This window comes from Bufo bufo, chromosome 10 (assembly GCF_905171765.1).
Source record: "Bufo bufo chromosome 10, aBufBuf1.1, whole genome shotgun sequence".
NCBI lineage: Eukaryota > Metazoa > Chordata > Amphibia > Anura > Bufonidae > Bufo > Bufo bufo.
In genome coordinates this window covers 23,545,779-23,562,274 of record NC_053398.1, presented here as the reverse complement: position 1 = coordinate 23,562,274, position 16,496 = coordinate 23,545,779, and the positions used below count along the sequence as shown (strand labels likewise).

General features: G+C 42.1%; 1 protein-coding gene across 1 annotated transcript in view; it reads left to right on the top strand.

Moving 5' to 3' along the window:
- The window catches only part of SPON1 (spondin 1), a 306,848-nt gene extending 290,669 nt beyond the window's left edge, over positions 1 to 16,179 (top strand). Inside the window, 4 exon segments of the mRNA XM_040409267.1 lie at positions 5,570 to 5,737; positions 9,739 to 9,903; positions 11,072 to 11,335; positions 14,320 to 16,179. Coding sequence (XP_040265201.1) covers positions 5,570 to 5,737; positions 9,739 to 9,903; positions 11,072 to 11,335; positions 14,320 to 14,483 — 761 coding nt within the window. The 3' untranslated portion in view covers positions 14,484 to 16,179.
- Positions 16,180 to 16,496: the final 317 nt, after the last annotated feature.

Genomic DNA, 16,496 nt, shown 5'->3' with positions numbered 1-16,496 from the left:
CAAGTGACCCCATTTTGGAAAGAAGACACCCCAAGGTATTCGCTGATGGGCATAGTGAGTTCATGGAAGTTTTTATTTTTTGTCACAAGTTAGTGGAATATGAGACTTTGTAAGAAAAAAATAAATAAAAAAATCATCATTTTCCACTAACTTGTGACAAAAAATAAAAAATTCTAGGAACTCGCCATGCCCCTCACGGAATACCTTGGGGTGTCTTCTTTCCAAAATGGGGTCACTTGTGGGGTAGTTATACTGCCCTGGCATTCTAGGGGCCCAAATGTGTGGTAAGGAGTTTGAAATCAAATTCTGTAAAAAATGGCCAGTGAAATCCGAAAGGTGCTCTTTGGAATGTGGGCCCCTTTGCCCACCTAGGCTGCAAAAAAGTGTCACACATGTGGTATCTCCGTATTCAGGAGAAGTTGGGGAATGTGTTTTGGGGTGTCATTTTACATATACCCATGCTGGGTGAGATAAATATCTTGGTCAAATGCCAACTTTGTATAAAAAAATGGGAAAAGTTGTCTTTTGCCAAGATATTTCTCTCACCCAGCATGGGTATATGTAAAATGACACCCCAAAACACATTCCCCAACTTCTCCTGAATACGGCGATACCACATGTGTGACACTTTTTTGCAGCCTAGGTGGGCAAAGGGGCCCACATTCCAAAGAGCACCTTTCGGATTTCACCGGTCATTTTTTACAGAATTTGATTTCAAACTCCTTACCACACATTTGGGCCCCTAGAATGCCAGGGCAGTATAACTACCCCACAAGTGACCCCATTTTGGAAAGAAGACACCCCCAGGTATTTCGCTGATGGGCATAGTGAGTTCATGGAAGTTTTTATTTTTTGTCACAAGTTAGTGGAATATGAGACTTTGTAAGAAAAAAATAAATAAAAAAATCATCATTTTCCACTAACTTGTGACAAAAAATAAAAAATTCTAGGAACTCGCCATGCCCCTCACGGAATACCTTGGGGTGTCTTCTTTCCAAAATGGGGTCACTTGTAGGGTAGTTATACTGCCCTGGCATTCTAGGGGCCCAAATGTGTGGTAAGGAGTTTGAAATCAAATTCTGTAAAAAATGGCCAGTGAAATCCGAAAGGTGCTCTTTGGAATGTGGGCCCCTTTGCCCACCTAGGCTGCAAAAAAGTGTCACACATGTGGTATCTCCGTATTCAGGAGAAGTTAGGGAATGTGTTTTGGGGTGTCATTTTACATATACCCATGCTGGGTGAGATAAATATCTTGGTCAAATGCCAACTTTGTATAAAAAAATGGGAAAAGTTGTCTTTTGCCAAGATATTTCTCTCACCCAGCATGGGTATATGTAAAATGACACCCCAAAACACATTCCCCAACTTCTCCTGAATACGGAGATACCACATGTGTGACACTTTTTTGCAGCCTAGGTGGGCAAAGGGGCCCACATTCCAAAGAGCACCTTTCGGATTTCACCGGTCATTTTTTACAGAATTTGATTTCAAACTCCTTACCACACATTTGGGCCCCTAGAATGCCAGGGCAGTATAACTACCCCACAAGTGACCCCATTTTGGAAAGAAGACACCCCCAGGTATTTCGCTGATGGGCATAGTGAGTTCATGGAAGTTTTTATTTTTTGTCACAAGTTAGTGGAATATGAGACTTTGTAAGAAAAAAATAAATAAAAAAATCATCATTTTCTACTAACTTGTGACAAAAAATAAAAAATTCTAGGAACTCGCCATGCCCCTCACAGAATACCTTGGGGTGTCTTCTTTCCAAAATGGGGTCACTTGTGGGGTAGTTATACTGCCCTGGCATTTTCCAGGGGCCCTAATGTGTGGTAAGTAGGTAAATGACCTGTGAAATCCGAAAGGTGCTCTTTGGAATGTGGGCCCCTTTGCCCACCTAGGCTGCAAAATAGTGCCACACATGTGGTATCGCCGTACTCAGGAGAAGTTGGGGAATGTGTTTTTAGGGTGTCATTTTACATATACCCATGCTGGGTGAGATAAATATCTTGGTCAAATGCCAACTTTGTATAAAAAAATGGGAAAAGTTGTCTTTTGCCAAGATATTTCTCTCACCCACCATGGGTATATGTAAAATGACACCCCAAAACACATTCCCCAACTTCTCCTGAGTACGGCGATACCACATGTGTGACACTTTTTTGCAGCCTAGATGCGCAAAGGGGCCCACATTCCTTTTATGAGGGCATTTTTAGACATTTGGATCCCAGACTTCTTCTGACGCTTTAGGGCCCCTAGAATGCCAGGGCAGTATAAATACCCCACATGTGACCCCATTTTGGAAAGAAGACACCCCAAGGTATTAAATGAGGGGCATGGCGAGTTCATAGAAATTTTTTTTTTTTGGCACAAGTTAGCGGAAATTGATTTTATTTATTTTTTTCTCACAAAGTCTCCCTTTCCGCTAACTTGGGACAAAAATTTCAATCTTTCATGGACTCAATATGCCCCTCACGGAATACCTGGGGGTGTCTTCTTTCCGAAATGGGGTCACATGTGGGGTATTTATACTGCCCTGACATTCTAGGGGCCCTAAAGCGTGAGAAGAAGTCTGGAATATAAATGTCTAAAATTTTTTACGCATTTGGATTCCGTGAGGGGTATGGTGAGTTCATGTGAGATTTAATTTTTTGACACAAGTTAGTGGAATATGAGACTTAAAATGTAAGAAAAAAAAAATAATTTCCGCTAACTTGGGCCAAAAAAATGTCTGAATGGAGCCTTACAGAGGGGTGATCAATGACAGGGGGGTGATCAATGACAGGGGGGTGATCAGGGAGTCTATATGGGGTGATCACCCCCCTGTCATTGATCACCCCCCTATAAGGCTCCATTCAGATGTCCATATGTGTTTTGCGGATCCGATCCATGTATCCGTGGATCCGTAAAAATCATACGGACATCTGAATGCAGCCTGACAGGGGGGGGTGATCAATGACAGGGGGGTGATCAATGACAGGGGGGTAATCAATGACAGGGGGGTGATCAGGGAGTCTATATGGGGTGATCACCACAGTCATTGATCACGCCCCTGTAAGGCTCCATTCAGACGTCCGTATGCGTTTTGCGGATCCGATCCATCTATCAGTGGATCCGTAAAAATCGTGCGGACATCTGAATGGAGCTTTACAGGGGGGTGATCAATGACAGGGGGGTAATCAATGACAGGGGGGTGATCAGGGAGTCTATATGGGGTGATCACCACAGTCATTGATCACGCCCCTGTAAGGCTCCATTCAGACGTCCGTATGCGTTTTGCGGATCCAATCCATCTATCAGTGGATCCGTAAAAATTATGCGGACATCTGAATGGAGCTTTACAGGGGGGTGATCAATGACAGGGGGGTAATCAATGACAGGGGGGTGATCAGGGAGTCTATATGGGGTGATCACCACAGTCATTGATCACGCCCCTGTAAGGCTCCATTCAGACGTCCGTATGCGTTTTGCGGATCCGATCCATCTATCAGTGGATCTGTAAAAATCATGCGGACATCTGAATGGAGCTTTACAGGGGGGGTGATCAATGACAGGGGGGTAATCAATGACAGGGGGGTGATCAGGGAGTCTATATGGGGTGATCACCACAGTCATTGATCACGCCCCTGTAAGGCTCCATTCAGACGTCCGTATGCGTTTTGCGGATCCGATCCATCAGTGGATCCGTAAAAATCATGCGGACATCTGAATGGAGCTTTATAGGGGGGTAATCAATGACAGGGGGGTGATCAGGGAGTCTATATGGGGTGATCAGGGGTGATCAAGGGTGAATAAGGGGTTAATAAGTGACAGGGGGGGGTGTAGTGTAGTGTAGTGGTGCTTGGTGCAACATATTACTGAGCTGCCTGTGTCCTCTGGTGGTCGATCCAAACAAAGGGGACCACCAGAGGACCAGGTAGCAGGTATATTAGACGCTGTTATCAAAACAGCGTCTAATATACCTGTTAGGGGTTAAAAAAATCACATCTCCAGCCTGCCAGCGAACGATCGCCGCTGGCAGGCTGGAGATCCACTCGCTTACCTTCCGATCCTGTGAACGCGCGCGCCTGTGTGCGCGCGTTCACAGGAAATCTCGCGTCTCGCGAGATGACGCGTAGATGCGTGACTGTGCGCAGGGCTGCCACCTCCGGAACGCGAATCTGCGTTAGGCAGTCCGGAGGTGGTTAATAATACTTCAAGTTGACCAAAGAGTGACTGGAAATTTAATCGATGCATCTAAGATGACAAACTAATAGAAGCGTTATACCACTGCCCAACATTATTCATTGTCGCTGGTTGTTATCACTGCATGGTACTGCAGAAAGTATATGTTCAATTTGAGCATAATAATACATTTTATGTACAGATTTAATCTAAGCAGCAACCCCCTGAGGAGCCAGTGTAGAGGATAGGAGTGATAATGGCCTTGATGAAGTGTTGGGTCATGGTGTACTCCCTTAGGCCATTGCACCCTGGGGATCGGTGCAGTGGAAATATAATACTGAAGAATGAAGCCAGCGTTCATTGTAACAAAGTCTCTTTTACTAAGTGCAACATAGAACTTTAAATACATACAGTAGCAGCAGGCTTTGAGTGCTTTTCTTCTCTGGCACCAGCAAGCAATCTGGAGGCAGGTTGGATGGCTGCAATTCCGCACTTAGGTGATGCTGACCTAGTGGTGGTTTGGTGATGAGTGGTTTGACTGTAGTCCCTCACCTTACAGCAACGTCTGTAGATGCTGACGTAGCAGTTCGCTTTGCTGTCTGGACTCTCAAGACTTTATTTGAGGAAAACTGTAGTAGTTTACTCTGAAGATTAAATACCAGGAGCAGGAGCTTTGCAAGTTGCTTCCTCTCCTCTCTGTGTCCACACAGGAACTCCCCATCTTGGCAAGGAGCAGGGCCAGTCCACTCCTACCAAGAGGGGAGGAACAGGGGGGTTAACCTTGTTCCTTGCTGGGAACTACGGCCAGAAGCAAACAGTAAAACACATCATACGTAACAATATACAATTTGCAGTACCCCCAGGTCTGGGTTACTACATCTACACATAAAGTGGAGTCACTTTGGAAATACATTTCATTACTTACCTTGTAGCGTTCCTAAGTTACAGTGTATGTTATAACCAAGAGCTGCAATCATAATTCTGCTAGCTGCCAGTGGAAACAGTTAACATAGTTATCTGAGCACCTATAATAAAATGGGATAGTTTTTTTTTTTTCTACATAATTTTCCTACACACTACCCAGTGTGAATCAGAATGAAAGCTGAGAATGCAGCTCTGAAGCCACAGAATTATGATTGCAGCTCTGAACTATTACACAAGCAGTGTCGCAGTTCAAGCAGTACAAGATAAATTATGCAATAAACCAAATGCATTTATAAAGATACTCAAAGGTTGTCAAATGCCAATGAGAATGATCTAGGCATAATCCAAAAGATTTTGGTAAATTGTTTTGAATGCCCGGTAGATACATTTATTATATTGGAATATTTATATCAAATACGAATGTATCGTATCATAAGAGTAAAATCTGACAATTACTTGCCCTATATTATTCATTGTATAGAGCCAAGTAGCTGTATCGTAACAGAATGGGGTGAGTGGGAAGAATGCAGCGCCACCTGTGGTATGGGGATGAAGAAGCGCCACAGGATGATTAAGATGACGCCAGCAGATGGGTCCATGTGCAAGGCTGAGACCTCTGAAGTAGAAAAGTGTATGATGCCTGAGTGCCGTAAGTAACATACTGTACCATATTACCACAAGATTTATCATGGTTGCCCTACTTACTGTGAAGACTTCATTATGACATGGTATGTGGCAAAGTGGATATGGCCGAGATCGCACACAAACGTATTTTGTTTCCGTGACCGGTCCAGTTTTTTTGCGGATAGTATGCGGACCCATTCATTTCAATGGGTCCGCAAAAAAGAATGACAGCACAACGCGTGCTGTCCGCATCTATATGTCCGTTCCATAGCCCTGCAAAAAAGATAGAGCATGTCCTATTCTTGTCCGTTTTTCGGACAAGGATAGGCATTGTTACAATGGATCCGCAAAAAAACTGATGCAATACGGATGCCAAAGGGACGTGATCCGTATTTTTTGCGGATTCGTGTTTTGCGGACTGCAAAACTCATACGGTCGTGTGAATATAGCCTAAGCATGCAGTTTCTGTGGAGCTCTGGGAGAGAGCAGGACCAGCCATAGTTGTTTTGTCCCCTAGTTACTAAAGCACGAACCCCGCTACCAAGGAACTGCCTTGTTGGCAAATAAAGGGGGTGGGAATTTTTTTTCCCCAAGGATCATGGAAGTCCAGTGGAGGAGAAAAAACACAGTAAAAATAAATCTATTAACCTGATTGGAAAAAATCTGTATCATAAAGGAGAACCCATTTTGATTTGCTCAATTCCACTGACCGAAAGACTATATTCACATGCTGCAATTCTGTTGCAGAAATTTTGTTGCAGTTTTCAAACCAGCACCTGGATCTGAATGCTTTTTTTTTTTTTTGTATTTTTTTACAATTGCATGTAATTTGAAACTTAGTACAGCCACTTAGGTATTCAATAAAATGTATCTGTATAGAGCCACCTGCTGTTTTTTCCTATTTTTAATTCTCCATCCACCTCTGTAACATCAATGAGGTGGTCGCACATGCTCAGTTACATCTTTCAACTGCCACCAGCCATACGTTCTGTTAGAAACTTTTACAGTCGCAGGGAGAGAGCTGCAGCAGAACATACACCCCCCTGAGCTGAGATAGAGAGAGAACAGCAGCAGAAGGGACACATCCCCTGAGCTGTGATAGGGAGAGAACTGCAGCAGAAAAGACACAGACCCTAAATTGTGATTGGCGGGGAGCCGGGTGTCGGACTCCTACCGATGTGATATTGATGACCTATCCTGAGGATAGATCATCAATATAAACAGGCAGCATAACCCCTTTGATTGTAGGATAGCACGTCTAAAATCAGTTCCATTTATCTCAACGGAGTTGCTTTGGCTCATTCCTACAAGCCCGATCTAGATGAACGGAATATTTGCAGAAATTTCAGCAACAAATCTGCTTCATGTGGATTTACCCATAGGCAATCAAAGCAGCAGTGAGACATATTTTTAGTAAAATATAAGAAGGAACATCCAGTACATTTTCAGGCTTGTACTGTGCTGTAATGAGTCAAAACCTCCCTTAAATGTACTCATGTTCATATGAAGCCATTCGGGAGATGCTCTGATAAGCATCTTCTCTCTATAGGCCTTCTTCAGCTTTCGTAATATCGGTTCTAATGATTCATAGACCATTGACTGTTCTATTGTAGCCTCTTTCTGACCAGTCTAGTGATCTCAGTGCCATTCATCACAAAATTTTGCATAGTGCCCTTTACAAACCGCAGTGAATCATTATTACTAGCTTATAAAAAGCTTCTAAAACGGCCCATTATCCTCGGCTTGCAAAGAATGATGTATGATACAAACTGGCAGGGTAGTTCATTAGGAATATATAAAAAAAAAAACATACATCCCACAATCCCAGCTCTTTTCTTAGAAGTTGAGCACCAAGATCATTGTCCTACTATTGACTGATGCATTAGATGAAATCTGACCATTGCTGGATGGTCTTATGCACGTGACCATAGTATGTCTCTGCATAAGCCCTGAGATGTATGTTATATACAAAAGTATGGAGCTCTACTGTACATTTCTCCAAAATCTGAAAATGTGGCATGCTCCACTGGATGCCATATTAGGTAGGTATTCTCCATAGTCGTGCATGAAGGAATAATGTCCCTATAGGACTTTGGCACCACCTGGTCTCTAGCAACATTTGACCTAGATGAAAGGGTAGAAGCTGATTTGAAGTGTACACAGTGGCACAACACATGACACAGTCATTGTCCGTTCCAGATTATCATAGAGGTGGCCATAGACGTTTTCAGTTGCATTAGAGATCCAAGAAGCTTGATCTTTGGAGAACTATTCAGATGAGGATCTCACAAAGAAGATGATAGTGGTGATCATCTGAAGACATCAGTCTACATGTCCAAATTGATTAGCACAGGACAGGCTAATCTTGACTAATATTGGAAGCAGTAAATGAAGCTAAAATTTGAAGGGATATTCTGCTAACAAGAAGTCAACTTCTATCCATTACATGGGAGGTAACTGTTAGATTGGTGGAGGGGTCAACCACTGGTCCCATGTCTGAATAGACCCATGAATAGGAGGTAACTGTTAGATTGATGGGTCTCCAACCACTGGTCCCATGTCTCCCTTTGAATAGACCCGTGGAGAGGAGGTAACTGTTAGATTGATGGGGATCCAACCACTGGTCCTATGTCTGTTAGATTGATGGGTCTCCAACCACTGGTCCCATGTCTCTCTTTGAATAGACCCATGGAGAAGAGGTAACTGTTATATTGATGGGGGTCCAACCACCGATCCCGCGTCTGTTACATTGATGGGGGTCCATCCACTGGTCCTATGTCTGTTAGATTGGTGGGTCTCCAACCACTGGTCCCATGTCTCTCTTTGAATAGACCCATGGAAAGGATTTAACTGTTAGATTGATGGGGGTCCAACCACCGATCCCGTTTCTGTTAGTTTGATGGGTCCTTAACCACTGGTCCCATGTCTCCCTTTGAATAGACCCATGGATAGGATGTAACTGTTAGATTGGTAGGAATCCAACCACTAGTCCTGTGTTTGTTAGATTGATAGGGGTCCAAACACTGGTCCTATGTCTGTTAGATTGATGGGGGTCCAACCGCTAATCTGGTGTCTCCTTTTGAATAGATCCATGGATAGGAGATAACTGTTTGGTTGATGTGCATCCAACTACTGCTCATTTGTCTCCTACGCATGGCAGAGCTATGACAATCCAATAGAGTTTGCATAGAGAAGCAGCTCAAATGCTCTACTCTTGTTACATTCAAACAGGAGGAGAATTGACTCCCACATTTCTTGTTGCTGGAATACCCATTTAACTTTAGACTGGAGATTTTCTATAACTGGAAATGAGGTGAGGTATGGTGCCTCAGTAGTAGCTACAATAATAGACTACTCTGGAAGGAACAGGGGTGAATATATTAAAAAGGTTGTCTCAACAGAGGCAAACTATTTTAAAATGCATCTCTAGGGGCACATGCTGATTGCCCTGGTTCCCACTCACACAGCTGATTTTGCAAGGGAAAGTTGTGACCACACAGGGGAATAGTATTATTACATAGTGGCTCCAATCTCTGGCTCTTAGAGGGGGTCCATTGTGGGTTACCCTACCTTTGTAACAGCCATATGCCCTAAAACGGCATACAGACAAGTGTTGTCATTATAAGATAATCCTTTAAGGCACTTTCTGTAGTCTAGTACCTATTTTCATAATTGTAGAATTTTTGAGCAGAGGCTATTCTTGTGTATGAAGCAGGGTGACATAGTTATAGCTTCACAACTACTAACATGGCGGTAATTTTCCCCTTCCTGGACCCAGATAAAAAATGTAAGAAGAACAACTAGAGAAAACTCAATACAAAGTAATGTTACCTTCCCCCAAAACCTCAATGATGGTGAAACCTTTGCTGGTGTCACCTGCTACGTCATATACACTACGTTATGTACAAGGCCTGAGGGGTTTATGCATTTTGCCTGTTCCCTTAAAAATAGTTGACCTAGTGAAATGGCTTCTTCCTGTGTGTGCAGGTGAGGGCTACACTTTATGTTCTTTACTGTCTCCCCCAGATACTATCCCATGCATGTTGTCACCATGGTCCGAGTGGAGTGACTGCAGTGTGACCTGCGGCAAGGGAGCCAGAACACGACAGAGGATGTTAAAGTCACCGGCTGAACTTGGTGACTGCAACGAAGAGCTGAAACAAGTGGAGAAATGCATGCTACCAGAATGCCGTACGTACAAAGGGAAGAGATGAAAACTTGCAGAATTCTGTGTCAATCACTGATTGCAATTCTGGTTCTGTGTGCAGAGATACAAAACCTTTTCCTGGGGCCTAAATCAAACCACAATCAATATAAAATATGCACTACTAAAATTTTGAATCTATGAAAATGATATTTAACATCCGTGAGGTCACAAAGATATGCTATGAACTTTTCATTTGCTGTTCCATCCCTCTGCTGTTGGTTGGGATGACGTTTTAGGGAATTTGTCCTAATTTACTAGAGCATAGCCTTCTAGGATTTCTCCTTTTGGATAGGTACTCTATGGGAGCCACCTAGAGACTTAGACCAACTATTCTGAAAAGGTCTTTCATGCTACATGTTCTTCTTAGCTATGATTCCTCAGGTAGTATGTAAATGTTAAGAATATAGATATTGAGGCTCACTCAGCCTAAATCGTGCAGTGGTGCTACAAGAACTAGATTGACCCGCCTAGTCAACTAAAGAAAAAGAATATAAATGTAATATAGTCCGAGCACATACGGGCATATAGAAGGAAAATCGTTAATAAAACATTTAATAAACATCTAAATGCAATACAATAAAAACATCAGAATGCAAATAAAACTGAAAATAAAGATGGAAATATAAATATCCGGATAATTAGACTCGAGTTGGGGGGGGGGGCCTAGTTGGAGATAAACTCTATATAAAGTGCTTGTGCTTGAAAGCGTATTTCTTAATGGAGTAAAACGTCCTGCAGACGATGGATAAAGTCAACATAACTTCAAACAGGCTGATGCATATAGAACAAATAGATTCTGATAAAACCTGCCAGTCAGGGGGACCCACAGCAATAGTTAAATCCAAACAGAGTTTGTTAAATGTGGTGTGGTAATGATGACCCGCACGCCGAGGCGTCCCACAGCTGTGCGAGACCAACACCACTTTTTACCTGTCCCGAGGTCTTCAAATGGAAATACCGTCCTCCCAGTAAGGAAGTAGTACGTCCTGCTGTTACGGGCCCAAACAAAAGCCACACCAAACGAAGGTGGATAGCGCTAGCTTGTCACGTGATGTGTCGGCAGGAAGCGCTGGCTAGTCACGTGACGTATCACGTGATTACGGTGAACCTGATATCCTCAACCAAGTATGTAAATGTTATTTGTCTTTCCAGCCATCAACTGTGAACTGACAGAGTGGTCTCACTGGACAGATTGCAACAAGTCATGCGGAAAGGGACATGTAATTCGAACAAGAATGATCACGTTGGAGCCACAGTTTGGAGGTAGTCTCTGTCCGGAAACTGTACAACGTAAGAAATGCAGAGTTCAAAAGTGTAAAAAAAATAACGGGGCTGAAAAGAGACGCCTTAAAGATGCCCGAGAGAAGAGGAGAAGTGAGAGGACGAATGAGGACACAGATGGTGAACAGTTTCCAGGTAGGTGAGAATGGTATTAGTCTACAACAAGAATCAATATCTCCTAAGCTTCATTTGGTATCCAAAACTGTGAAATCACAAAACCTATAACATTCCTTCGTAGACTATTTTCTAATGCCAGTATGTTGCAGGACTGGTTTGTGCCAAATATATGAAAAGGTACATTTGGAACCTGCAAAGAGTAATGAAATGTACAACTCCAGATTTGCACCAAAATATATGCCATTTTCTGAATTTCTTCTTAGTAAATCACACTCATTTTTACAGCACTTTTCAAAGTTGGCAATTGCCATTTTACGCAAATATGGCATGTGTCATGTCATGATTTGTAACTTTTTAAGACACAGTTCATGTCAAAACTGACAATAAATATCAAAGTCTTCAAATGAGTCTCACAAGTACCAGTTTAATGAAATAGTAATAAGACAGCTACTAACACACCAAAGCATACTGGCACAAAGTTCTTAAAGGAGTTTTCAGATATTAAAGGGGTTCACCGGGAATTTAGAAAACGAAAATACTTAAATATTACTTTATTGTAAATATATTCCCATATACCTTTCATTATTTATAATGGCTCATTTTGTTTAGGGAGCAATCATTAGGAGAAACAAAATGGCCACCGTCCTATTAATACACACAAAACCTGTCCTAATAATACAGGACCTCAAGTTACTTCTGAACACTGAGGTAAAGTGCTGTCTCATCCTCCTCTTCTACTTGTCAGGGATTATGATCCTGAATACAGATGATAAGAACTTCAGCTGAATCTCTGTAGGAATGGAGTTCATGAGGAGACATGAAGTACAGAGATGACAGACAGGACAAACTGTCCTCTCCGCACCTCATGTCTCCTCATGAACTCCATTTCTACAGAGATTTTGCTGAAGATCATATTAAACTTTATTCAGGATTATAGAAGAATATAAGGTAGCTCTTTGGCTCACTCCTCTGAAGTAGTATGTCCTCCTGTGTGATTAGGACAGGTTTTCTGTGTAATAATAGGATGGTGGCTATTTTATTTTTCCTAATGATTGCTCCCTAGACAAAACGAGCCATTATAACTAATGAAAGGTATATGGGAATATATTTATAATAAAATAATATTTAAGTATTTTTATTTTCTTAATTCCCGGAGAACCCCTTTAATGGACTATCCTCAGAATAGGTCATCAGTATCAGATCAGTCTGATGACACTTGGTACCCCCACTGAACAACTGTTTCGGGCAGCCACTGTGGTTGTGAACTAAACAGTAGACAGAGCTGAAAGCACCAGGTGTGTAACGGCCATGAAAATGTACTGCATCTCAGCTCCAATTAAATACGAGCTGAGCTACTGTACACCAATATGAGAAACTACACAATGATAAGAGTCTTCTGTCCACTGAATAGCCTCCAGCAACTGTCAAAAACTGCTTATTAGTGGGGTGTGGAATGTCGGACCCCCTCCGATCTGCCACTGATGACTTCTCCTGAGGAAAGGACATCAATTTTTAAAGGGCTATTCCCATCTCAGACAATCGAGGAATATCACTAGGATATGCCCTCATTGTCTTATAGGTGTGAGTCCTAAACACAGCCATAAACTAAGCCGACAAAGTGGTGGCTGGCCACCACCAACCGTTCCTATTCACCCACCAAAAATAGCCGAGTGGCACGCTCGTCTATTTTCAGAGTCCCCACAGAAATGAATGGGAGTGCACCGTGCTTGTGCAGCCACTGCTTCCATTCACTTCTATTTGGCTGACATAAATAGCCAAGCCAGCACTCGACTATTTTCGGTGGTCCTATATAAATGAATGGAGGACAGTTACGCATGCGCAGTGTGCCCAGCTTCACTTTGCCGTCTGCGTTTATCCTAGCGATATTCCTTCATTGTCTGAGATGGGAAACCCCTTTCAAGTGAAGAGAGCTTAGCCGCGCCCAGGCCAGTTGATACTAGTCGTGACGTCACTGGGCCTGCAGTAAACAGTGAGAAGGCCGCGGCGTTCCTGGAGTGCCGCTGCCTTCTCAAACAGCTGATCGGTGGGGGTCCCACGTGTCGGACCCCCGCCGATCAGATGCTGATGATCTATCCAAAGGATAGATCATCAGTTTAAAAAAACTTTAGAACCCTTTTAAGAGATTCAGGATCAGTGCTAGCAGCCACTTCACATAAAGAGAATAATTAATTATGAAGACACACAGGATACCGTTCACTATGTATATGACTGGGTGAATAATGGCGCCCATACCTCCTCATGGGAGAATGTTATCCAGGTTTTACTCATTAGTTCCAAATGTTAATGTTGTCGACTGTTGATGTGTTTTGGATCTCTCTCTGATTTTCTTTATAATAACTGCTTCCACTGCAATGTTACCACAGTTACAGCGTTATACATGCTGCTTTGGGTCTACCTGGTATTGCACCTCAGTCCATTCACTTGATTTGGACTAAATTCCTATACCAGGCGCTGCCACCCTCACAGCCTAGCCACTGTGTCTGTGCAAACATTGAAAGGGATGCTTGCTGTGGCCCCTTCATTCTCCTTATTGGCAGGGGCCCTAAGAGTTGGACCAAAACCAGTTATCCTAAGTATATACTATCAATATTTAAAGGGGTACTGCCATCTGAAAAATTTACGACATGTCCAGTATAGAGCATTTTGTTTGGAAACAAAAGGTTATACCTGTGTAGCATGGCTTCAATGGTATCTTGATGTCAAATGAAACAAGTGGTCCCCACGATGCAAGAGCTAGGGCTTTCCATATCATTAGTGATGTCCAACTAGTCCAACACTGCATCCAAAAATCAATGCTCTACAATTAGCAGGGCATAACCCAAACCTCCTGGGCTTCAGTGCAAAAACCATAATAGGACCTATCATGTCTTTGATATCCCTCAGGTACTGGAGCCTGGGTGCAGCTTCTACCTTGGAAACCTTAATCTTTTAAATGACTGAAATGCACTTTCTAATGTTAACGCAGACCCTTTTATTTTCAGTTTGTAAAATGAAGCCATGGACAGCATGGACAGAGTGCACCAAATATTGTGGCGGAGGCATCCAGGAGAGGTTCATGACAGTGAAGAAAAGGTTCAAAAGTTCTCAGTTCACAAGCTGTAAAGACAAGAAGGAGATCCGAGCTTGTAACGTCCATCCATGTTAGCAGACACCTCACATGGGATGCTCCTCAAGTTACATGGAAAGTCAATCTTTATTAGATTTTTTTTATCATAGAATATATACAGTGCTTTTCATTTTGCAATGTACTTTGCTTACTATTCTTGCAGGTGCAAGAATTATATTTTTTAAGTATTCACATATAATAACTGAATCATCTGGTTAGATCAATAAATAATGTCTTACATCTTGGTCATTTAGCGAGAGAATGTGACTCCGGACAATATATCTTCCAAGTTGCATCACGAACTTTAATCTTAACAATATGACATGCATGCAAGAGAAAACATGGCCAAATAGGACAACCCGTTACAACCTTGTGTTTTTTCCCCCACATTGCTAGAACAAACAGAAGGATAACAAAGACGGTTGATAGAGACCCAGCTGTACATCTGCCGTGTTTCACCAGGTTCACTTCATTTCTACTTTATTTGCCCTATATTATGATATGTTAAATCTACTGATGAATTAAAATTTTCATGAAGGCCTATTTTGAAGAGATGAATACAAAAAAGTTGTTTGTTGAAATGTAGTATGATAAAAAAAAAAGGTGCTGTAGTATTTTTGGATCTGTCCTAAAATGTTTTTTGTCCTAAAATAAAATAAAAAATATATATATTAATTATATTTGAAGTTAAAAAATATTTAACATTTGATTGGTTATGATTTCCCCCCAACTTATTTTCGATCTTGCCCCCTTGTTATTGTGTTGAGTTTTTTCTTATTAGAAACACTTCTCCCATCCTGAATCTTCTTTACATCTTTAAGATAACATCTCCCCTCTTAATAAAGGGTTCCCGCCCTATACAGGACCTCATCCATTAGCCAACCGCAAAGGAGAGTTACAAAGAGTGTCCCATGCTGTGGAGGATCTAGGCACCCTATATTCTAGGGTATGCTGCATCTACAGTAATTGGTTTGAATCTACACCATGTAATACTTCATTTATCCTGCAGAGGTGCTGCAGGGAAATTGAACACTTGCCTCTGGAAAACCTTTTATATTCTTGATGGAGGTTACAGCAGTAGGACACTTTTTGTGACCAGCTCTTCTGCACCCTTCCAACAAAGATGGAATTGTCCAAAGCAGACAACCGCTTTAATAGAGAAGTTTGGCCAATACGTGAAAATCATGTTCTTGTTTCGGTTTTCTAGATAATACAATCACTCAAGATATTAGTCTGCCAATTTCAATCATGAAATGGCCTTAAGCGAATCGAGCTTCGGATCACAGAACCGAAGTCTATTCGTTGAAAAACTTCGATGTTAATGCTATTTCTGTATAGCATTAAAATGTATTGGCTCTGGCACCAAAGCCCACTTCAGATTCCTATTTTAAAAAGTTTTTAAAAACGCAGATAGGAATACCGTAGTAATTCACTGAAGTCTCGTGCAACTTCGGGCGAGATGAAGTTTGGCTCCACCAAAGTTTTTGAACAAATCAACTTCGGATCTATGATCTGAAGCTTGATTCGCTCAAGCCTAATGAAAACGTTTACTTTTGTTGATCCAGAAGAAGTAAAAATTACAAAATTGTACTCTAGTTCTTAGGTTCCCACTAGAGATGAGCTAATCGAATCCTACGAAGTGGAATTCGATCCGAATTCCAGGATAAATTCGATTCCCCTCGAAGCCGAATTTCCTCGTGCTTCATGTAAAAACAGTGTGAAATTAACAAAAAAATTAAATAAAAAAAAATCAAACTTACCTCCTCCACTTGCTCGCGACGGGCCGCCAGACTCCATCTTGATTGAAGATCTCAGCCGAAATCCTGTGCATTGTTGTGACGTATGACCAGCGGCGTGATGACGTAATCTCGCGCTGCACAACATTTCGCTCCAGATCTTCAAGCAAGAGGCCGGCGACTGTCCCGTCGCGAGAAAATAGAGGCGGTAAGTTTGATTTACATTTTTTTAAAATATTAATTTCACACTGTTTTTACACTCAGATGTCGCGATCATGTATGAACGTGGCATCTGAGGGGTACAATGACGGGGTGC